General features: G+C 43.9%; 1 protein-coding gene across 2 annotated transcripts in view; it reads right to left on the bottom strand.

Moving 5' to 3' along the window:
• The window catches only part of NDRG3 (NDRG family member 3), an 87,099-nt gene extending 63,405 nt beyond the window's left edge, over positions 1 to 23,694 (bottom strand). Inside the window, exons 1-2 of one of the 2 annotated variants that reach the window (XM_079943949.1) lie at positions 23,600 to 23,694; positions 2,015 to 2,116 (exon numbers count right to left, since the gene is read on the bottom strand). In XM_079943949.1, the coding sequence (XP_079800075.1) occupies positions 2,015 to 2,071 (57 nt within the window). In that variant the 5' untranslated portion in view covers positions 2,072 to 2,116; positions 23,600 to 23,694. The remainder of the gene's footprint in view (positions 1 to 2,014; positions 2,117 to 23,599) is intronic. The other variant, XM_079943948.1, reaches the window with a different exon arrangement.
• Positions 23,695 to 24,229: the final 535 nt, after the last annotated feature.

Below are 24,229 nucleotides of genomic sequence, written 5' to 3'. Positions count from 1 at the left end.
CCTTAAAGGCCTTATCTCCAATAAAGTCACACAGGGAGCTAGGGCTTCAACATATGAATTTTAGGGGAGGGGACACAATTCTGTTCAGAGAACTTGGGCACATATCAGACATAGCTGAGGAATCACTATGGCCTCAGAGATGAGGACCCAGATGTTAATTCAATGCTTTTCTGTGGTTATGGTCACCAAATCTTTTCTTTTCCAGCTTCCTTCTCTACGAGGTATCCAGTCAATTAACTCCTGCAACTCTTTTTTTTTTTTTGGCCACGCTGCACAGCATGCAGGATCTTAGTTCCCCGACCAGGGATCGAACCCGCACCCCCTGCAGTGGAAGTGCAGAGTCTTAACCACTGGACCGCCAGGGAAGTCCCTCCTGCAACTCTTCATGTAGGTGTCTCAGGCATCCTGTGGACTTCCGGGGTCAACGCAGAATCCTCCTCTTATCTGTGTCCTAGTCCTCAAATGTCTGAGATCCATCAGGTCATGGGTTTCCAACATTGTCTAATCACAATCACTTTAGGCGTGGTTCTCAATTTTGGAAGCTGTTAAAAAAGTTCACCCCAGACCAGTTCAATTAGAACCTCTGGAGGTAGGACTTGGGCATCGGTCATTTTTAAATCTCCCCAAGTAATTCCAATAAGCTGCCAGGGTTGAGGACCACTGATTATAGAGAAGTGTGTGTGTCCTGTCCCCCTCCCCTCAGATTCCAATTTAGTTGTTCTAGAGTGGGGCCCAGGAATCCGTATTTTTAAGCAATTCCCCAGCTGATTCTGACTATCAGCCAGGTTTAGGATAGGTTACTACCTTCCTGAAGCTAAACTGCCTACCCCCACTTGCCCTGTAACGATTCATTTCTGTGGCTATACATAAGCTTTACAGTTGCAGATTTTATTTCCTTCCTCCTCTTTGTAGCAAATCATTTTGGGGACAGCTCTTCACATGCACCAAAAGACACTGCTTAAAGGAGAGAGTTTTCTGAAAACATGAAGGGAAGCAGCAGAAGAAACCAAATGGGGGTTTTAAAAAAGTGTGCAGCTTGCCAAGGGAGAGAGCAAGAAATCTGGTGAAAGATACAGGAAGGAGTGGGAGTGGGGTTGGAGATGAGGTCACAGGGACGAAAACGGGGTTGACAGGTTTCAACAGCAAATTAACGAACACACAGTAAGTCAACGGCCCCAGAAGTTGTAGGTGAAGGGCCTTGCTTTGGGCAAAAGAGATAACAGGCAACAGCATCTTCTGGTATAGCCCCTGCCCCCATCCTGACCTCACCCATCTTCACCCTTACTCTCCAACAATACTTCTCTCAGGAAAGGATGCCATGGACTCAACCACACCAAGCTAGAACAGTATTTTAATAGGGGACCATGACAATAAACCAAAAGAATAGGGCTGAAAAGACAGAATTTCAGGCGCATTTACTGAATGGAGAGGGAGAGGAGAGCAGATAAGCCTTTCTTAGCTTTTTGGTAACTCCCACCATCACAGCACTCTTTACTTGCTGAATCCTGGTGGCTATTAACTATGATGCTTATTGTGTAGTTCTCTGACACGAACATAAAAATGAGGTGTATTACCAACATCCAGGCATCCCTGATGAAAACCTCAACGTAGACAGAAAGGTCACATCACAGACTTGACAAATTTTAAAGAGAGCACTGCAGCCTGTGTACATCACCAGCCATGGATGTTAAGTTTTCCTTACAGAAATTGAAAGTCAAGACACTTGGATTCCAAGTCAAACCCACTCTCACACTCTCTGCTTAACATCTCTATCTGTAAAACAAGAAAATTCCAAGGATAACTTGATTGAATTTGGCCAGTGGAAACAAAAGTAGGAAGAAAGGGAGGCAAGACATCAAGAAGAAGGTTAAGCAATATATTTTTTAAAGTATTCTCTCCATAGAAAGTCAAGTTAAATATGTTTTGAGTTAGTTACTATTTAGATAATATAGAAAATGAACTAATCACAGAAGAAAAGACTTACATATATTTTAGTGACAACAGCAGTCTTTACCTTATCATTTAGAAGTGGTTTGATCTCTGTGAGTTGAACATCCTGAAGTTCATCCATGAGGACAGATTAGAGTAGAGGATTCTCAAGAATAAATCAGTAACTCTGAAACAGAAGAGAAGTGAAGCAAAAAGCTTAAACCAGGAGCTGGAAACATAACAGTCACACTACATCCATTCATTCAAATATTAGAGCTTAGTACGTGTCATGCATGGCTCAGGGTGCTGAAGACACATTAGACTAGACGCTTAGGGCAAACAGACTCTAAAGTGGCCTCTGTGATCTCTGTACCTCCTAGCATTCACACCCATGCATAATTTCCTACCCCACCAACTGAGTGTGGGTGGGACCCGTGGCTTGCTTTTAGCCATTAGAATATGGCAAAAGTGATGGAATGTACATGAGTATCTGTGTATGATTACATTACAAAAATATTTAACATCTGTCTTGTGGAGAGACACACTTTCCCCTGCTGGTTTTGAAGAAGCAAGTTGGCGTGTTGTGAGAGGGCCATGTGGTAAGAAACAGCCTCCAGCCAAAAGAGCAAGAAACTGGGATGCTCAGTCCAACCACCTGCAAGGAACTGACGGCTGCCAACAACCATATGGGCCTGGGAGTGGATCCTTCCCCAGTCGAGCCTCAGATGAGAAGCCAGCCCTGACCGGAACCTTGACTGCAGCCTTGCAGAGGACCCAGTCAACCCAGCTGGAATCCCAACCCCCTGAATCTGAGATGATAAATGTGTGTTGTTTTAAACCACTAAGGTTGCAGTAATATTTTTATGCAGCAATAGATACTTAATACAATAGCCTTTGCCCTCGTGGAAAATCCATTTTAGTTACTTTGCATAAGTAAGAGAACAACACTGCTCACAGTTACACTTCAGAAAGCAACAGTTTGGAGGGTGGATTAAGGGAGAACAAAAATTGAAGGTTAATGCTGTAGCCTAGGATAAACAGATAAACCAAGGCTAAGCTCACCAGCCTTCACCTGGGGAACCAAAGCAGTAGATGGAGAGTATGGTAGCCAGCCTCCACCATGGCCTCCAATGAGCCCAAGGGTCCTTGACTCCTGATATCTGCACTCATGTGTAATCTCCCATCCAAAAACATCAGGGATGGCCTGTGTAAGTAATAGAATATGGCAGAAGCAACAGTATGTGACTTCTGAAGCGACAATATAAAAGGCATTATCATTTCTGTTTTAAGACACTGTAGTCCTGATTCATCAGCTCTGGGGGAAGCCAGTCCCCATATAGTGAGGACATTCAAATAGCCCTCTGGGGAAGAGCACCAACTTGTCAGAACCAACCTACCAGCCATGTGAGTGAGCCACCTCGCAAATGGATCCTCCAGCCCCAGTCAAGACTGCAGATGACTGCAGCCCTGGAGACATCTGACTGCAACCTCAGGAGAGATCCTGAGCTGCTCTGCCCAGCCTGCTCCCCAATTCCTGACCCAGGACCATGAGACATAATATATAACTTTGTTTTGAGGTGATTTATTACATAGCAATAGACAACTAACACAAAGAGGGAGAAGTTAGGGGAAGTTGGAATAGAGAGGCAGAGCCTCATCCTACTGTACAGGAAGCCATGGGCAGAGGCTGCAGATACTGGATACTGCATGCAAGTGATTCCCACCCAGACTCCAAAGCTCTAGGCTTCATCTCCTCTGCCTTGGCCCTGCAGGAAAAATGCTAAATTCATGAGTTGGGAATTCAGACATTCAACAACCATTTATTGAGTACTCACTGTGCAAAGCATTATGGACGATATAAAGAAGGTCCCTGCCTTCCAGGAGCTTACTAAAGAGTAGAGACGACAGCTATCTATAAAGCTAACTACAAAATGAGAAGTAAGAAGAAGAGCCAGAGGAGTTCAAAGGAGGAGCAATTACTTCTGATTGGTGGGAATCCTTCACAAGATACTACTTTATTATAGTAATCCACTTTTCTGTTTTTCCCTCCAGAGGTAGGATGTATGGCTTTGACTTGGTTGGCTATGGAGAGGGTATGTGTTCCAGGCAAACTCTTAACTATTAATGACCAATACACCCAAATAAATCCTGCTCTCGGCTGACTAACAAAACCTCTTCTACCATGACTCTGAAGAACCCAGAGGGTGCCAACAGGGACCACTGCTCAAACTATGGACCCCACCTGCCAACATGAGGACCCCAAACATTTGTGCCAGTTAGACAGCACAAGCCCGATATTAAACCTCCCTGTAGGATGTGGTTCTTTTCTCAGATCCCAGGTATTCTATAAACTTGATTGAGCTACTGAATGCCCAGAAACTGAATTTTTATTTTATTTTATTTTCATATCAGTCACACTTCAAAATGGGATGAGATGGCTTGAACGTTTTATCACCAATTTCCGCCAGCATCTAAAATTTCTCTTTTATAGTCCCCACTTCAACCCAGTTAACTCCCAAAATATTGGCCTAACTGGGATCTAGTCACTCTGTTTATTAATCACACTATAAATTGTGGCTACTTTTCATTTGGATTTCACTACTTATCAGTAATTTAAAATGGCAATTTCAAACTTCTTCTTCCTATTTAAAAGTAATGTGGGCTCCCTTTAGAAAATGCGGAAACCATGGAATAATGAAAAGATGTTTTACTCGCAGCCCTTCCTTCTAAAAACCACCACTGTTAACATTTTAGTCTATTTCCATTTTCCCCTCATGTAAAATGGTGATTTCCTGAAACTGTTTTTCCAACCCACCTCTTTATTCCTTACTTTAATTCACTCATGTGAAAGCAGGGCACTGCAAGATGTTAATTTTTCAGATGTGACTCCACGGGGGGAGGCCTGTGAAGGAGCCTCAGGGACAGAGGGAAGCCTGCGGCGCCTCCAAAGTGACGCATTCACCTAGTGTTCCCATGCATTATTTAAAGATGAAGAAATACGCAGTTTGTGCCAGGACAAACACTTAAACAAGGGCACAAATTAAGTGAGAAGGTTGTCCCTGTCATCCAGGCACAATGCAGTCAAGGCAGGACACTGTGACTTAGGAACTGGCAACAAGACAGTGGATGTTCACCTTCCACATCACAGGGGACCCAACATGTTCTTCCAGAGACTCAGAGGAGACTCAATTTTTGCTCAGTTCTCACTGCCCTTGAACCCTTGCCAATGAGCAGTTTTATAACACCTATAAGAAAACTAAGATCACATGGTGGAAAACTCCATCTCCAGATCCCTCAGCTCCACAGACTGGCTCCCTCCTGGGGATCTAAGGCCTGCAGTGCCCTCATCTGCACAAATGATATGGCTGCCAGTTCCCATCCTGGAACTAAGAGCTGTTAATATTTTTAAGAGGCTAGTAGGGATTTTATAAACTGTAGTAGATAAGAACTCTTTTCCAGTTTTATGAGATAGAGGGGAGAGTGACAAGTAAAAAACAGCCATCCTCAAACTGAGGAAGCAAACCCCGTATCAAAAGGCTAGAAAGGGAAAGAGGAAAAGGATACTCTGTGCCAGAAATTATAACCTAAAGACATTATGTTTAATTCTCCTCCTCCCAGAAGTTATGTTTAACACTCCTCCCAAGTAGATATCTTCATTTCTCACTTTATAAGCAAAAAACTTAGGCTTAGAGAAGTTAAGTGACTTTTCCAATATCCACATCTAAGGAAGTAACAAGGCAAGGATTTAAAAACCTTTGCTTTTCCCACTATACCATAATGTCTATGCCAGACCCCCATCTACTGGTTGTAGGACCCTGGGCAGGTTTCCTCCACTCTCCCCACAGAGGCACCTCCTTGAAATAAAGGTGACAGAAACTCAGAGCAATCCTATACCACCAATGACTCAGATGCCTCAGACTGAAGGTTTGAGTCATCACACCAGGACAAGAACTCTCATTATCTCAGTAGTTAGCTGAGGACAAGGAGAACAAGAAATGAGTAGGGAAAAGTGAAGCAAAATCCCAGCTATTACTTGGTACCCAGTTTCTGAAAAGAGGGCTATTTCTTGCTTGTTTTCAGTATCATGAGCCTCAAACTTTAATGTACAATCAATCACCTGGGGATCTTGTTTAGGATCTCAGGTATAATCAGTTTTGAGCAATGACAGTCCAATATATGACCTCATCAGCTGAGGAGAAGTGGGGATCATCTGAGGTGAAGGTGAAGAAATGAAGGGCTTGATTATTAGCAACAATCCTTAATAGAGATGATGAGGGCGGGGTAGAGATAGACTCTGTTAATCTAATTTCATCCTGCCTTCAACCAAAAATGATTTCAATAAATTAGATGGGATTTTTAAAATATTCAACAGGCCAGACCAACTAGAGGGGGAATACATTGGAGAAAGAGAGAAGATTGCTGCAGAAATCCAGCTGAAAGATGACAAGAGTCTGACCATGCTATTGGAATCACAGAGATAAAAAGGGAGATAGCCTCATTCACCAGAGGGCAGAGAGCAGAAGCAAGAAGAACTAAAATTCTGCACCCAGTGGAAGGAAAACCACATTCCCAGAAAGACAGACAAGATGAAAAGGCAGAGGACTTTGTACCAGATGAAGGAATAAGATAAAATCCCAGAAAAACAACTAAATGAAGTGGACATAGGCAACCTTCCAGAAAAAGAATTCAGAATAATGATAGTGAAGATGATCCAGGACCTCGGAAAAACAATGGAGGCAAAGATCGAGAAGATGCAAGAAATGTTTAACAAAGACCTAGAAGAATTAAAGAACAAAGACCTAGAAGAGTTAAAGAACAAACAAACAGAGATGAACAATACAATAACTGAAATGAAAAATACACTAGAAGAAATCAATAGCAGCATAACTGAGGCAGAAGAACGGATAAGTGACCTGGAAGACAGAATGGTGGAATTCACTGCTGCGGAACAGAATAAAGAAAAAAGAATGAAAAGAAATGAAGACAGCCTAAGAGACCTCTGGGACAACATTAAATACAACAACATTTGCATTACAGGGGCGCCAGAGGAGAAGAAAGAGAGAAAGGACCCAAGAAAATATTTGAAGAGATTATAGTCGAAAACGTCCCTAACACGGGAAAGGAAACAGCCACCCAAGTCCAGGAAGCACAGAGAGTCCCATACAGGATAAATCCAAGGAGAAACATGTTGAGACACATAGTAATCAAACTGGCAAAAATTAAAGACAAAGAAAAATTATTGAAAGCAGGAAGGGAAAAACGACAAATAACATACAAGGGAACTCCCATAAGGTTAACAGCTGGTTTCTTAGCAGAAACTCTGCAAGCCAGAAGGGAGTGCCATGATATACTTCAAGTGATGAAAGGGAAGAACCTACAACCAAGATTACTCTACCCGGCAAGGATCTCATTCAGATTCGATGGAGAAATCCAAAGCTTTACAGACAAGCAAAAGCTAAGAGAATTCAGCACCACCAAACCAGCTCTACAACAAATGCTAAAGGAACTTCCCTAAGTGGGAAACACAAGAGAAGAAAAGGACCTACAAAAACAAACCTAGAACAATTAAGAAAATGGTCATAGGAACATACATATTGATAATTACCTTAAATGTGCATGGATTAAATGCTCCAACCAAAAGACACAGGCTAGCTGAATGGATACAAAAACAAGACCCATATATATGCTGTCTACAAGAGACCCACTTCAGACCTAGGGACACATGCAGACTGAAAGTGAGGGGATGGAAAAACATATTCCATGCAAATGGAAATCAAAAGAGAGCTGGAGTAGCAATACTCATATGAGATAAAATAGACTTTAAAATAAAGAATGTTACAAGAGACAAGGAAGGACACTACATAATGATCAAGGGATCAATCCAAGAAGATATAACAATTATAAATATATATGCACTCAACATAGGAGCACCTCAATACATAAGGCAACTGCTAACAGCTATAAAAGAGGAAATAGACAGAAACACAGTAATAGTGGGGGACTTCAACACTTCACTTACACCAATGGACAGGTCATTCAAACAGAAAATTAATAAGGAAACACAAGCTTTAAATGACACAAAAGACCAAATAGATTTAATTGATATTTATAGGACATTCTACCCCAAAACAGCAGATTACACTTTCTTCTCAAGTGCACAGGGAACATTCTCCAGGATAGATCACATCTTGGATCACAAATCAAGCCTCAGTCAACTTAAGAAAATTGAAATCATATCAAGCATCTTTTCTGACCACAACACTATGAGATTAGAAATCAGTTACAGGGAAAAAAATGTAAAAAACACAAACACATGGAGGCTAAACAATACGTTACTAAATAACCAAGAGATCACTGAAGAAATCAAAGAGGAAATCAAAAAATACCTAGAGACAAATGACAATGAAAACACGAGGATCCAAAACCTATGGGATGCAGCAAAAGCAGTTCTAAGAGGGAAGTTTATAGCTGTACAAGCCTACCTCAAGAAACAAGAAAAATCTCAAATAAACAATCTAACGTTACACCTAAAGGAACTACAGAACGAAGAACAAACAAAACCCAAAGTTAGCAGAAGGAAAGAAATCATAAAGATCAGAGCAGAAATAAATGAAATAGAAACAAAGAAAACAATAGCAAAGAACAATAAAACTAAAAGCTGGTTCTTTGAGAAGGTAAACAAAATTGATAAACCATTAGCCAGACTCATCAAGAAGAAGAGGGAGAGGACTCAAATCAATAAAATTAGAAATGAAAAAGGAGAAGTTACAACAGACACCACAGAAATACAAAGCATCCTAAGAGACTACTACAAGCAACTCTATGCCAATAAAATGGACAGTCTGGAAGAAATGGACAAATTCTTAGAAAGGTATAACCTTCCAAGACTGAACCAGGAAGAAATAGAAAATATGAAAAGACCAATCACAAGTAATGAATTGAAACTATGATGAAAAATCTTCCAACAAACAAAAGTACAGGACCAGATGGTTTCACAGGTGAATTCTATCAAATATTTAGAGAAGAGCTAACATCCACCCTTCTCAAACTCTTCCAAAAACTTGCAGAGGAAGGAAAACTCCCAAACTCACTCTACGAGGCCACCATCCCACTGATACCAAAACCAGACAAAGATACTACAAAAAAAAGAAAATTACAGACCAATATCACTGATGAATATAGATGCAGAAATCCTCAACAAAATAGTAGCAAACAGAATCCAACAACACATTAAAAGGATCATACACCATGGTCAAGTGCGAATTATCCCAGGGATGCAAGGATTCTTCAATATACGTAAATCAATCAATGTGATCAACCATATTAACAAACTGAAGAATAAAAACCATATGATCATCTCAATAGATGCAGAAAAAGCTTTTCACAAAATTCAACACCCACTTACAATAAAAACTCTCCAGAAAGTGGGCATAGAGGGAAACTACCTCAACATAGTAAAGGCCATATACGACAAACCCACAGCAAACATCATTCTCAATGGTGAGAAACTAAAAGCATTTCTCTAAGATCAGGAATGAGACACGGATGTCCACTCTCACCACTAGTATTCAACATAGTTTTGGAAGTCCTAGCCACAGCAATCAGAGAAGAAAAAGAAATAAAAGGAATACAAATTGGAAAAGAAGAAGTAAAACTGTCACTGTTTGCAGATGACATGATATTATACATAGAGAATCCTAAAGATGCCACCAGAAAACTACTAGGGCTCATCAATGAATTTGGTAAAGTTGCAGGATACAAAATTAATGCACAGAAATCTCTTGCATTCCTATACACTAACAATGAAAGATCAGAAAGAGAAATTAAGGAAACTATCCCATTCACCATTGCAACAAAAAGAATAAAATACCTAGGAATAAACACCTAAGGAGGTAAAAGACTTGAACTCAAAAAACTATAAGACACTGATGAAAGAAATCAAAGATGACACAAACAGATGGAGAGATATATCATGTTCTAGGATTGGAAGAATCAATATTGTGAAAATGACTATACTACCCAAAGCAATCTACAGATTCAGTGTAATCCCTATCAAATTACCAGTGGCGTTTTTTACAGAACTAGAACAAAAAGTCTTAAAATTTGTATGGAGAGACAAAAGACTGCAAGTAGCCAACGCAGTCTTGAGGGAAAAAAACGGAGCTGGAGGAATCAGACTCCCTGACTTCAGACTATACTACAAAGCTACAGTCATCAAGACAATATGCTACTGGCACAAAAACAGAAATATAGATCAATGGAACAGGATGCAAAGCCTAGAGATAAACCCATGCATCTATGGTCAACTAATCTACGACAAAGGAGGCAAGGATATACAATGAAGAAAAGACAGTCTCTTCAATAAGTGGTGCTGGGAAAACTGGACAGCTACATGTAAAAGAATGAAATTAGATCACTCTCTAACACCATACACAAAAATAAACTCAAAATGGATTAAAGACCTAAATGTAAGACTGGACACTATAAAACTCTTAGAGGAAAACATAGGATGAACACTCTTTGACATAAATCACAGCAAGATCTTTTTTGATCTGCTTCCTAGAGTTATGGAAATAAAAACAAAAATAAACAAATGGGACCTAGCGCAACTTAAAAGGTTTTGCAAAGCAAAGGAAACTACAAATAAGACGAAAAGACAACCCTCAGAATGGGAGAAAATATTGGCAAACAAATCAACGGACAAAGGATGAATCTCCAAAATATATAAACAGCTCATGCAGCTCAATATTTAAAAAACAAACAACCCAATCCAAAAATGGGCAGAAGACCTAAATAGACATTTCTCCAAAGAAGACATACAGATAGCCAAGAAGCACATGAAAAGCTGCTCAACATCATTAATTATTAGAGAAATGCAAATCAAAACTACAGTGAGGTAGCACCTCACAGCAGTCAGAATGGCCATTATCAAAAAATCTATAAACAATAAATGCTGGAGAGGGTGTGGAGAAAAGGAACCCTCTTGCACTGTTGGTGGGAATGTAAATTGATACAGCCACTATGGAGAACAGTATGGAGGTTCCTTAAAAAACTAAAAATAGAACTACCATATGACCCAGCAATCCCACTCCTGGGCATATATCCAGCGAAAACCATAATTCAAAAAGACACATGCACCCCAATATTCACTGCAGCAGTATTTACAACAGCCAGGTCATGGAAGCAACCTAAATGCCCATCGACAGGCGAATGGATAAAGAAGATGTGGTACATATATACAATGGAATATTACTCAGTCATAAAAAGGAACAAAACTGGGTCATTTGTAGAGACGTGGATAGATCTAGAGACTGTCATACAGAGTGAACTAAGTCAGAAAGAGAAAAACAAATATCGCATATTAACGCATATATGTGGAACCTAGAAAAATGGTACAGATGAACCGGTTTGCAGCACAGAAATAGAGACACAGATATAGAGAACCAACGTATGGACACCAAGGGGGGAAAGCGGTAGGGGTGGTGGTGGTGGTGTGATGAATTTGGAGATTGGGAGATTCTTATTCTAATAAGAACCTGCTGTATAAAAAATAAATAAAATTCAAAAAAAAAAAGAAAGAAAAAGGGAGATCTGGGGTATATGGTTGGTAAAAAATAGCCTGAGATCAGAGAAGAGCCAGATTTTCCCAAGGTTTCTAGGGATAAAAAAATGATGGCACTGTTAACGGAAATGGGGGAACTGAGAAATTGGTGAAAAAAACACTTTTGAACCAGAGCTGAAATTTGGCCTTACAAGAGATACACAGGTAGGAGTCAGAATTAGTGAGGAAAATCTGTAGGCGCTCACCAAACCAGAAACAAGGAGGAGCTGCAGGCCCTGGGTTCTTCTGAAAGACAGCTCAGTGACGGAAAAGAAACAAAGAAAAAGAAAACTCAGAGGGACTTCCCTAGTGGCCTAGTGGATAAGACTCCGTGCTCCCAATGCAGGGGTCCTGGGTTCAATCCGTGGTCAGGGAACTAGATCTCACATGCATGCCGCAACTAAGAGTTTGCATGCCACAACTAAGGAGCCCGCGTGCCGCAACTAAGGCCTGGCACAACCGGAAAAAAAAGCTCAGAGATGCAAGAGGAAAAGCAGAAATACAATGTCAAAGAAGCCAAGGAAGAAGACCAAGTTACATGGAAGGGGAGGGAAACTGTCAAATGCTGAAGCAGAAAAGAGGAGGAGGACTAAGAAAGGGCCATTAGCGGGAATTCCCTGGCAGGCCAGTAATTAGGACTCCACGCTCTCACTGCTGGGGGCCTGGGTTCAATCCCTGGTTCAGGAACTAAGATCTCACAAGCTGTGCGGCATGGCCAAAAAACAAAAAAAAAAGGGGGGGAGCTTCCCTGGTGGTGCAGTGGTTGAGAGTCCGCCTGCCAATGCAGGGGACACGGGTTCGTGCCCCGGTCCGGAAGATCCCACATGCCGCAGAGCAGCTGGGCCCGTGAGTCATGGCCACTGGGCCTGTGCGTCCAGAGCCTGTGCTCCGCAGTGGGAGAGGCCACAGCAGTGAGAGGCCTGCGTACCGCACCCCCCCCCAAAAAAAATACAGTGTATAGTTTAGAAAGCCAATACTATGTATAGTTCCTTATTGTCTTTTTAAAGTAGCAAAACAATGTTTTTAAGCCCTGGAAATCTCAGTGAGTTTTTCTGACTAAATAAACAGTGTAGAGTAAGATAAAAGCCTGAGACCCTCATGTCCCTGGAATCAGGCCAAGGGCAGCCTCCCACTGATTTGCTGAGTGACCTTCAGCTAATCGTTGAACCTCATTAGACTGATAACTGGGTGACCTCGTAGGATTATAGTAAGAGCCCTGTGAAGCAGAGGATAGGGGAGTGCTTACCCTGGGGAACATGTAAAGTACGACATTTACAGGGAGCTTTTGGGTCACAGAATGTCAGTCCTATCAGGGGCCTAAGATGTCATCCTGCCCAGCCTTTTCTCTTGACAGATGGGGAAACTGAGGTCCAGAAAGGAGAAATGCTTTGCCTAGTGCCACTCAGCTAGGTAGGGGCCCACCTAGGTCTAGAGTCCACATCTGATGCGCTCTTTCCATGACTAGAAGAATCAGGGTTTTGGTGCAATAATTAAAAGTCAGTAATCTTGATGATCTTTAAAGGCCCTCTCAGTGCTGACTCTGTGTATCAAAGAACACTGGTGTCTCTCTTGGTCATTTTTGCTTGCACTTAAATTCAGAAATGTCATTTTCTAGATGTTTAATAAGTCATAGTCATGGGCTTTTTAGCATGGAGTACTGAATATTATTTTTTCTAGATTTTAATGCCATTGACTTTCCCTGTCAAAAGACAATGGCCCGGACTTCCCTGGTGGCACAGTGGTTAAGAATCCTCCTGCCAATGCAGGGGACGCGGGTTTGATCCCTGGTCCGGGAAGATCCCACATGCTGCGGAGCAACTAAGCCCATGCACCACAACTGCTGAGCCTGCGCTCTAGAGCCCGTGAGCCACAACTACTGAGCCCGCGTGCCACAACTACTGAAGCCCGCGTGCGTAGAGCCCGTGTTCCGCAGCAAGAGAAGCCACCATGATGAGAAGCCCGCACATTGCGAAGAAGAGTAGCCCCCACTCGCCGCAACTAGAGAAAGCCTGTGCGCAGCAGTGAAAACCCAACCCAGCCAAAGATTTAAAAAATAACGATAAAATAAATAAATAAATAAATTTTTTAAAAAAAAGATAATGCCCCCCCCCTTACTTTTTTTTTGCGGTACGCGGGCCTCTCACTGCTGTGGCCTCTCCCACTGCGGAGCACAGGCTCCAGACGCGCAGGCTCAGCGGCCATGGCTCACGGGCCCAGCCACTCCGTGGCATGTGGGATCCTCCCGGACCGGGGCACAAACCAGTGTCCCCTGCATCGGCAGGCGGACTCTCAACCACTGCGCCACCAGGGAAGCCCTACACTGTCTTATTTTGTCGCTTTTCCCTATGCTATGACCCAGGTAATTTGTTTGGCCTTCATCATGCTTTGCCAGGATGTACTGACACCCGGCCACTAGTTTGTATTCTAAGGGCAAAATCAGTCACTTTTAGTTTTGGCAAGATTGCAGGCAGATAACCAAACCAAAATGAAGGCAGCAAACGAGGGAGGCACACTAAGGAGACTGAGCTGGAAGGGGTCAGCTGGAGCTGGTGCTGAAGCAGTTATGGCTGGAAAGCTGCAGGAAGAGGCCAGAGGACTGGCTGGGAAAGTGGACAGTGGTGTTCCTACAGCAAGCTGACTCACGTCCTCTCTTTTTACCTATAAACCCCTGGCTAAATGATTATTACAGCACTTTACAATTTAGGTTAAAGACCTACCATCTCATTGGATTATCACAATGGCACTGTGAGGTAAAACACTGGGGCACTGCATCATTTCTATCGCAGAGACGAGGAAACTGAGGCTTAAAGAGGTGAAATGGACTGACCAAAAAACACAACTAATAAATGCAACGGCTCGGAGCAAAATCCAATTTTCTTCTGATCCCCAATGCTTATTACTCTATGCCCTGCACCACAGTTCCTCCCAGGTTATCACAGATGGAAAGACCTGGAGGTAAAAAGGAGAGAAATTCAGCTGATTGCCTCACTGCGCCCATCCCACACTAAGAACCGCTTTATCTCTGGTCCTCAGTTACACTGTGTAGTTAGGATCTGGCCACAGGCTCTAGGATTAAACCTTAATATGAAGTTAATAACAAGAAAGCCCAGATTTGGAACTGGAGTCTGCCTTCACCCATTAATTCAATTGAGTGGGGGAGATTAAGTCTATAAACAAATCACTACAGTCTGAGGCAGGATAAACATGAGCCTATGAATTGGACAAACTCTAAGGCATTTGCTCAACCTCAGCACCACTGATACTTTAGGCCAGATAATTCTTTGTTGTGGGGCTGTCCTGGGTAGCATGTTTAGTAGCATCCCTGGCCTCCACCCACTGAATGCTAGCAGCACCCTCCTCCCACAGTTGTGACAACCAGGTATTGCCAAATGTCCTCTGGGGGGCAAAATCAGCCCCAGCTGAGAACCACTGCTCTAAGGGTTACAGGGGTTTACAGCAAAGGTCACTCAATGCAGGTTGTGGTGCTGAGAAAAAGTTTCATGGAGGAGGTAATATTTGAACTGGACCTTGAAGAATAGACACCATTCCTATAGGTCAGGATGAGAGAATAAAAGAAGGAATGCCAGAAAGGGAGGAGAACGAAAAAGCAAGATGATGAGAAAGCACCGCTGGAAAACGTTCCAGTTTGGCAAGAGCAGAAGCTTGCTGTTGGTAATAGGTGATAAAGCTAAAAACGTCCACTGGAGTCAGGTCACAGAGAGCCATCCATCAACTAACAGTTACAAGATACACACCGTAATGAAATAGCCAACAATACAAGATACTACACAGATGTTTAACAGTATACAAGTCAAACCAGTGGATTTCCATGTGTCCCACCTACCCAGGAGGACAGAATGTTACCTGGGCATCATGTCTTACATTGCATCTAGTGTTCACTACGTTTAGCCAGAGTTAAACGAAGGTCGGAACCAGTGCAGAAGTGGGAGAAATAACTAAGGACTGGGATGGTCAGGAGTTTCCCAAAGGAGTTAAGAGTGGAGGGCCTTGAATGGATATGTTCTGGATAGCTGGAAGGGAGGAGAGGACATTCCAGGTGAGGACATTTGAGCTGGGAAAGAAATAAATGTACACAACATATCCAAGAGACACCAGGAAGAACAACGTAGTTGGGAAAGAAGACAAGGCTGGTCAGAACACAGAGCACATGACTCAGACATCACTGGACAATCACTGAGGGTTCCTGAGGAACAAAATGACACAGTTGTTTAAAACGTGGCATCTTGTCCAGCAGTTCTCTTAGCTACACATTAGAAAGACCTGGGGAGCTTTGAAGAACATCAATACCCAGGCCTCAACCCTAAGGATCCAATTTAATCGGGCTAAGACAGGGCCCAGGTATTGCTTTTAAAGCTCCACAGGTGATTCTTACACGCAGCTAGAACTGAGGACCACTGGTCTACAGTCATGCTGTCACTTTCAGATGAGAAAAGAGGCCTAGAAGTTTAAGTGGTCTGCCTAAATTCACATAGTCGGCTGGGTGTAGGGTTGGGACTGGCATCTGGACTCCTATTCCAGGCTCTGAAAGATACCACAGAGTCCTGGGCTAGAGGCCATACTTCAGTCTTTAAGAGGCACAATCTGATGACTTGCCTCTTAAGTTTTGCCAGGGTTAAAGCCTGAATTAGTCGTATCATAAAACTATTAACTTAAGCATCCTCTCAAGTGTCTAGGGTAATGGATGTTGATTTTACTGCTGTCTCCTGAGGGCCCTGAGGCAAGGAAAGGGTCTCAGGGGACTCCCCGGAAAGCCAGATAAACAAGCCAACCCCCCAGCTCTGTGGAAGAAACAATGACTTTTTAAAATACAGCTCACTGATGTTTTGCACTGCATAAAGGAAAGTCTGGGTTACTCTTCACCAGGAAAATACTTTCGGAGATGCTATGCCGTAAGCAGAGGTGGGGGCGGGGAGAGTGATCAAAGGCAGCTGCTGAAGCATGCCCACAGACCCTCATTTTATTTTGGTTTTTTTGGGGTTTTTTTGGCGGTACGCAGGCCTTTCACTGTTGTGGCCTCTCCCGTTGCGGAGCACAGGCTCCGGACGCGCAGGCTCAGCGGCCCATGGCTCACGGGCCCAGCCGCTCCGCGGCATGTGGGATCTTCCCGGACCAGGGCACGAACCCGTGTCCCCTGCATCGGCAGGCGACTCTCAACCACTGAGCCACCAGGGAAGCCCCAGACCCTCATTTTAACAGTAAATCTCTCTATAGTCCTCAGCCCTGGATAAGGGCTGTCCACGCACCTTGTGTTTTTCTAAAAGGAAAAGAGTAGCACCCCTCACAATAGGCCCGCCTTCCTGTTGTGTCACTCCAGGATTCTGGCAGCAGGTGGTAAACGGGAGGTCTGCAGAGACTGCCAAGTTGGGGATCTGAGTCTGCTTGTATAACCATTCTATTCATCCCAGGGTACTGGTACAGATAGCTATTAGAACAAAGCAACACACATCTAGGGGAGTTCTTGTTAATCCCAGACACCCATCAACCAGCTGAAGCCTAACAAGGGGGTCATACTAAAGTCACTTTAGAAGCAGAAGCACTACCCTCTGTCTCCAACTCTTGACACCAGGAAAGCTACTGCTGGCAAGGCTCTGGTACGTGCTCTTGGGATGGGTTCCAAGTTCCCACCAGCTATGAGATAGAATCCCTGAACACAATCTGTTCTTTAAGACAACGTGCGTGGAGGTGAAGGACAAATAAGAGCCCTAAGAGGCAATACTTAATACTCATACTAACTTGATGCTCATAAGATATTGATCACTGACTCTATGCCAGATACCAGAACAAGCAGTTTCATCCATTATTCCATTTTATTTTCCCACACACTTATAAGATAGTACTGTAATCTCCCCATTTTACAGATGAAGAAACTGAGGCTTGGAGAGGTTCTGTAATATGCCAAAGGTCACACAGCTAGCAAGGGGCAGAATAAGGATTTGCACCTGAGCACCTGCAGCTAGAGCTTGGGCAGCCTCTATAAACGACTCTTCCACTTGATGCCAACTGACCATTAATTCTTCTACTTATTTTTTTCAGCTTTGGCTACTGGAGTCTACCAGGATCTTAATGATCAAAGAATTCTGAAAACTGAGAAGCACCATACTAAGTTTAGGTATTATTATTATCATCGTTATTACTTCAATGAATAGGACAGACCTGCACCAATCTGGAAGTATTTGAAAAGCAATTACCCTGTGGACTGTCTAATCACCCTAAGTTACACTTTAGTCAACATCCTGGTTAAAAACCTGGGTCCCAGAAAGCCTGGTCCCCAGAGCTTTCTCAACTACAGGGATAAAGAGATAATAGCCTGATTCCTCTCTTCTCCTTTCTCTGCCAATTATTAGGTTTCAAATTAAATGGTTTTAGAGCTAAGAAATCTCACAATTTCAAAAAGCATTCATTTTTATCCTCAAGTTGAAAGTTCAGGCTTAAAAGATAAGGATAAAACTGTCATTTTTAATAAACAACTGTGTCTCTTTTGAAAGCAAATGGTATTTCTGCAAAGATTATCATATGACAACTACCAATTAAATGAAAAGCTGACATGACTTCTCTTAAGTTATCATTAGAAAAGAGAAGCAAGTTTTTTATGAGCTAAATTTTCCTTATCCTAATATACGAGTTTTTGGGCCATCACACTCACAAACATAACTAGCTCCAAACCTGAAATAGCATTACCTTTAAAAAGATACTGCAAAATAACAACCAAAAAAACCTTAAAATAATTAGTAATAAAATCAAGTATGAAGAGTGGCTGTATCAGAAATTTATATTTGGTCAATGAAAACTCAAACTGTAGACTGTGGGCATTTTTAGGTGGTAAAGGGATTACAATCAAATGATATAGCTAAACTCCTCTATTAGGGAAATTAATTTTAATTTTCTATATTGAATCTCTGAAGAATATAAAAAGTAGCACCTCCAAACAAAAAGTGGGGGAGGGTTTCCATGGTGGCGCAGTGGTTGAGAGTCTGCCTGCCGATGCAGGGGACACAGGTTTGCGCCCCAGTCCGGGAAGATCCCACATGCCGCAGAGCAGCTGGGCCCGTGAGCCATGGCCGCTGAGCCTGCACGTCCGGAGCCTGTGCTCCACAACAGGAGAGGCCACAACAGGGAGAGGCCCGCATATCACACACACAAAAAAAAAAAGTGGGAGAGAAGGGACTTCCCTGGTGGTCCAGTGGTTAAAACTCTGTGCTCCCAATGCAGGGGGCCTGGATTCCATCTCTGGTCAGGGAACTAGATCCTGCATGCGTGCCGCAACTAAGAGCCCGCATGCCTCAACTAAAAAGATCCCGCATGTCACAACTAAGACCCAGTGCAGCTAAATAGATAGATAGATAAATATTTATAAATACATTAGAATTAGCACTGTGATTAAAGAAAAAAAAGTTTCATTTACCAAAGAAAGCCCTGGTAAATACTCATACTAAATCTAGTTAAGTTTTTGCGTGCTATTTTCAAGCAGTCTCTTAAAAAAAAAAAAAGTGGGACTGGGGGGGATGGTTTAAAAAGGTCTTTCAGAATAGATGACTGGACATCCAGTTCTGCAGTAAATCCAAATGTTATCAATCTTTGGACTTGAAAGTCCTTGATACACCCTTTCTTTTCATCATCTCTATTCAGGCTTGTCAATTTTTCTTCCAGAATCTCCCATTTGCCCTTTCCTTTTCTTTCTGACTGTCCTCACTTCTTGCCTGGATTTGCTCATTCATTCATCATTTACCAAGTGCTTATTATCTGCCACGCACAGAGCTAGACCCTTGTCCTTGAGCTCAGGAAGCTCACGTGATACTCAGTAGAGCTGCAATCTACCCATCTCGATCACCAGACTACAAGCTTTACCAAAGGCTTTGTATTTCCAGAACCAGCAGCAACTGGCATAGAGCAGACACTCTAAAAATGTTTGTTGTATGACACTAGATTACTTTAGCAAGCTCTTTTTTTAATCCATAAATATTTTAGTGCATATCTTCAAAAAGGACTCTTACTTTTCTTCCCTTTTTAAAATACAAAAGCTATATGTGCACAATGCAAAAATAGTATTGAAAGGTATGGAGTGAAAGTGAATTCTCCAACCTCCTAAATCCCACTCCCAGAAATGACTACTATTACAATCTGGAATGTATCTTTCCAGAACTTTCCTATGCTGGTATATAACACACACACACACACACACACACACACACACACACACACTCTAAAACTTTTTTGGAACAAGTTCTTTGACAGTTTCTGACTCTAGCTTCTCAACTTTTTTTTTCTTTTTTTTTAATAAATATATTTATTTTTGGCTCTGTTGGGTCTTTGTTGCTGCGCACGGGCTTTCTCTAGTTGTGGCGAGCGAGGGCTACTCTTCGTTTCGGTGTGTGGGCTTCTCATTGTCGTGGCTTCTCTTGTTGCGGAGCACGGGCCCTAGGCACGCGGGCTTCAGTAGTTGTGGCACGCGGGCTCAGTAGTTGTGGCACGCGGGCTCAGTAGTTGTGTCTCACGGGCTCTAGAGCGCAGGCTCAGTAGTTGTGGCACACAGGCTTAGTTGCTCTGCGGCATGTGGGATCTTCCCGAACCAGGGCTCGAACCCATGTCCCCTGCATTGGCAGGCGGATTCTTAACCACTGCGCCACCAGGGAAGTCCTGCTTCTCAACTTTCTAATCCAGCTCAAGTTCTCAAAGTGCTGTCCCTGGATCAGAAGCATCGGCATCATCTGGGAACTTGTTAGCAATACAAATTCTCAGGCCCCACTCCAGACCTATTGAATCAGAATCTCTGGAGGTGGGGACCCCACAATCTGTGTTTTAATTAACTCTCCAGGTAATTCAGATGCACACTAATGGTTGAGAACCACTCCTCTAACAGTCAAGCCACCTTGGTCAAGCTGGGTTTTTTTTTTGGCTGCATTGGGTCTTCGTGTGCGGGCTTTCTCTAGTTGTGGTGAGTGGGGGCTACTCTTCATCATGGTGCGCGGGCTTCTCATTGCGGTGGCTTCTCTCGTTGCAGAGCATGGGCTCTAGGCACATGGGCTTCAGTAGCTGTGGCTCGTGGGCTCAGTAGTTGTGGCTCACAGGCTCTAGAGCGCAAGCTCAGTAGCTGTGGCACATGGGCTTAGTTGCTCCGCGGCATGCGGGATCTTCCCGGACCAGGGCTCGAACCCGTGTCCCCTGCATTGGCAGGCGGATTCTTAACCACTGCGCCACCAGGGAAGCCCCAAGCCGGTTTTTTATTTTTATTGTCCCTTAAACATTATATTGTCAGGCACTGTAACCTTGTTTTGGTTTTACCACCCTATTTCAAAATGCATTTCTTGTCCTTTTGATTAATTCTGATCATACCAATCTGTTAAAGCCCAGAAAGTCCTCGATCCTCCCCAAAGTGCTCTCAGTACCACAGCTCTTACTGATTCCCCTTGCTCCTCCCCCTCCTATGACATACCTAGTTCCCCTACCATACAATTTCACAATTAGGTACTCACTGTCTCCAATGATAGAGAACAGTTCTTTACTCTTCCCTTGAAGACATGAATCATATTTTTGTCACCTCTTCCTCACCCCTGTTCTAAGCACAAATTTTAATAAAGTTGCCGGTCTTTAAGGATAAATTCACCGAGAGAAATACTGATAAACTTTTGATGGATAAAAAGTCTACATTCAAGTTGTAGCACCACTTCTGCGACCTTGGACAAGCTCACTTCTCAGAATGAAGTCTGTAAAAGCAAGACAGCTGGACTCAATGACCTAACACTTCCTTTCAGCCTTGAGCGACGTATGACTTTATGAAACGTCTCACATTGGAATATCTTATTCCATTATACTTGAGTATACCATTAGACTCATATCGCTTTGCTAGTGAGCTCTTTGAACAAGAACTATGAGAATCTTCCACCATACCCAGCACCATGCCTTATGCATAACAGCTCAATCTATTTGCAGAAGATTATTTGGAAAAATTATTTTAGAAGTTTCATTTATGTAGAGAACCTATGTACTTTGGCAGACCTACTGCCTCCCAAAGGGCCGTTTCAAATATTTATTGTTATAAATACTATGAAATGATTTATGGTAAAAACTGTGATTACTCTGATAACACTGGGGCAGTCAGCCACGTAAGGCGAAAGAATGTAAAAATGAATCTTACATGTATTTAGGAATAGACTAAAAAGCTATAAGCCTTAGGCTACCTTAGTGCAACATGCAAATAAAAACAGTCCTGTACACTTAGGTGACATATACCAACTCCACTCTTGGGCATAAACAGGCTTCTTGACATAGGACCTTTTTCTGCAAATTTTCAGACACAACAGGGTGGACTAGAGACCTCTGAGTGGCCAGTGATGACCAGAAGTTGAAACTAAAGAGAAGGACAGCTAAGAGAAATTGAAGGGCAAGAAGGAGGAACAGAAGGGCAGGAAAACACCTTTAAGTAATGAAAAGGAGCAACGGAAATTCACTGAGTCTTTACCAAGGGCCTACTATGAGCCAGTCACTTGGGGCTGCAAAGATGGCCCCTGACCTCAAGGGGCTAACAGTCCAAAGGGTAAGACAAGCTTCTACCCTATCTACCTACCTACCTACCTACACACACACATATATACGTATGTATGTGTGTGTAATTCTAATTGGGAAAATCAAGCAAGGAAGGCTTCACAGAAAAGGTGGTAAGTTAATGAAGTTTTGAAGTGTGTAGGAGGGTTTGCTAAGGAAGAAAAAAAAAGTTTGAGCTAGTTGTTCTGGGGAAGAAACATTCGCATATTTTTACAGCCATTCCTTTGGGACTTTAAATCGGTAAGGCTTCTTAGATGCAACACTACCTTGTCAATGCTCTCCTTCTCTTTTTACTTCATCTTAAGTGAGATGTTCAAGCCCAGCACTGGAATACAGCCAGAAAGCCCCAGGATAAGGGGAATGCTCGCCAGATTCGCTCTGTCACCTCCAAATTCAACCAGCCCAGCTATCCCAGTCTTGCACTCCTGGCAGCCAGAATAGGAAGGCTAATAATATCCTCTGGGGACAAAATCTGGACTCAGGCACACAAGACTTACCCCTGCTCTGCCAGTAAGCCACCTTGAGAGCGTCCCTGCCTCCTAAGCCTAGTTTATCTGTGACAGGGAGGCCAGCTCTGCAGAAAAAAAGCTGCATGAAAAGGAAGGAGGATGCATCCGATGGCGAAGCGCTGAGATACTGAGATAACCTTAAAATGCTTGGCAGGAGCCCTGGCACAGAGCAAGCGCTGGATGAACGTGAGCCCCTAATTAATAACATTACTATTACCATTATTACAGTAACACCTCAATTGTACGCCAACAACAAGAAAATGCTGTTTTTGCAGCCTACTTTTATGACGTTGAAGAAGCAACTCCAGAGATGAAAGTGCATTTCAGATTTTTTTTTAAAGGGACAAGATCGAATTCCAACCGCACTAGCCTGACAGCCCCAGACCCTGAATTCAAGAGCCATTCCTGCCTCTCGTCTGGCGCGTGACCTTGGGCAGGGCACTTCACCGCTCTGTGCCTCAGTTTCCTCATCTGTAACGTGGGGCTAAGAAGCCCCTCCCTCGCATGGTCGTCGCCGGGTCCAGCCAGAGGGTACTCTTTGCGGCACCGGCACCGCACGGGTGCAAGGCGAGCTCCCGGCCCATTTTCCAGGCCCCCCGCCGGGCGGACGGGGCAGACGAATGCCCGACCCCGAGGCCCACCGAGCTCCGCCGCCTGCAGAGCAGGAGCGGGAAAGGGGGTCGCGCCTGCGGTGGGTCCCTGAGGCTGAGCTGTTGGGCACCCAGAGGTTCGGCCGCTGCCGCCTGCACGCTGTCGCTGGCGGGTTCGCCCTGGGCCCCGCCGCCCAGGTGGGGAGCGGCCGAGGGAGGCCGGGCTGCCCCCGGGTCCCCAGGAGAGGAGGGCGGAGGGCGCCCGGACACCTAGACGAGGCTGGCAGCGCTGACCCGGTGCCCGGCCGCACTGGGGTGATGAGGCGGGGAAGGAGAAGGCAAGAGGAGGGACGACCCCGCATGCAGTATGGCGCGCCCCCCGCCAGCCGGGCTGAGGCGCTCACACTCACCCGAAGCTCCGGCACCCGCCGTCAGCACAGCAGCCGCGGCGGCGGGAGTGGGGCGGGCGGGTGGGGAGGTGGGGAGGTGGGGAGGAGGCTCTGCGCCCGCGCAGGCGCGCTGAGGACGCCAGGCGGCGCATATGCGCTGTGCCCGCCCGCCCGGGGACCTACGGAGAAGATGGTGGCTGAGCTGGCGCCATTTTCCGTGTACAGTAGTTTGCCTGATTTTTCGTGGTTTCAGTTCCGCGTGGCCGACTCTGGTCTGAAACTACTGAATGGAAAATAAGTAAATAATTCGTAAGTTTTTAATTGCTGTGCTGTCCGGAGCAGTGTGTCGAAATCTCTTGTCCTGCTCCCTCCCCCGGGGAAGTGAATCATTCCTTTGTCCAGCATATCCACACTGTATATGCTACCTGCCCCCTTAATCATTTCGTGACGGTCTCTCATCAGATGGATTGTCTGCATACGGCAGTGTTTGTGTTCAAGTAACCCTTACTTTACTTAATAATGGCCCCAAAGTGCAAGAGTAGTATGGCTAGTGATGTGGATAAGCGAAAGAGAAGCTGTGAGGGGCTTCATTTAGGTGAACAGGTGAAAGTTCTCAATAAGGAAAAAAAAAAAAAACAAGGGTATGCTGAG

This window comes from Stenella coeruleoalba (assembly GCF_951394435.1).
Source record: "Stenella coeruleoalba genome assembly, chromosome: 15".
NCBI classification, from domain to species: Eukaryota; Metazoa; Chordata; class Mammalia; order Artiodactyla; family Delphinidae; genus Stenella; species Stenella coeruleoalba.
Note: the sequence above shows the minus strand (reverse complement) of the source record. Positions and strands in the feature narration are given on the sequence as shown.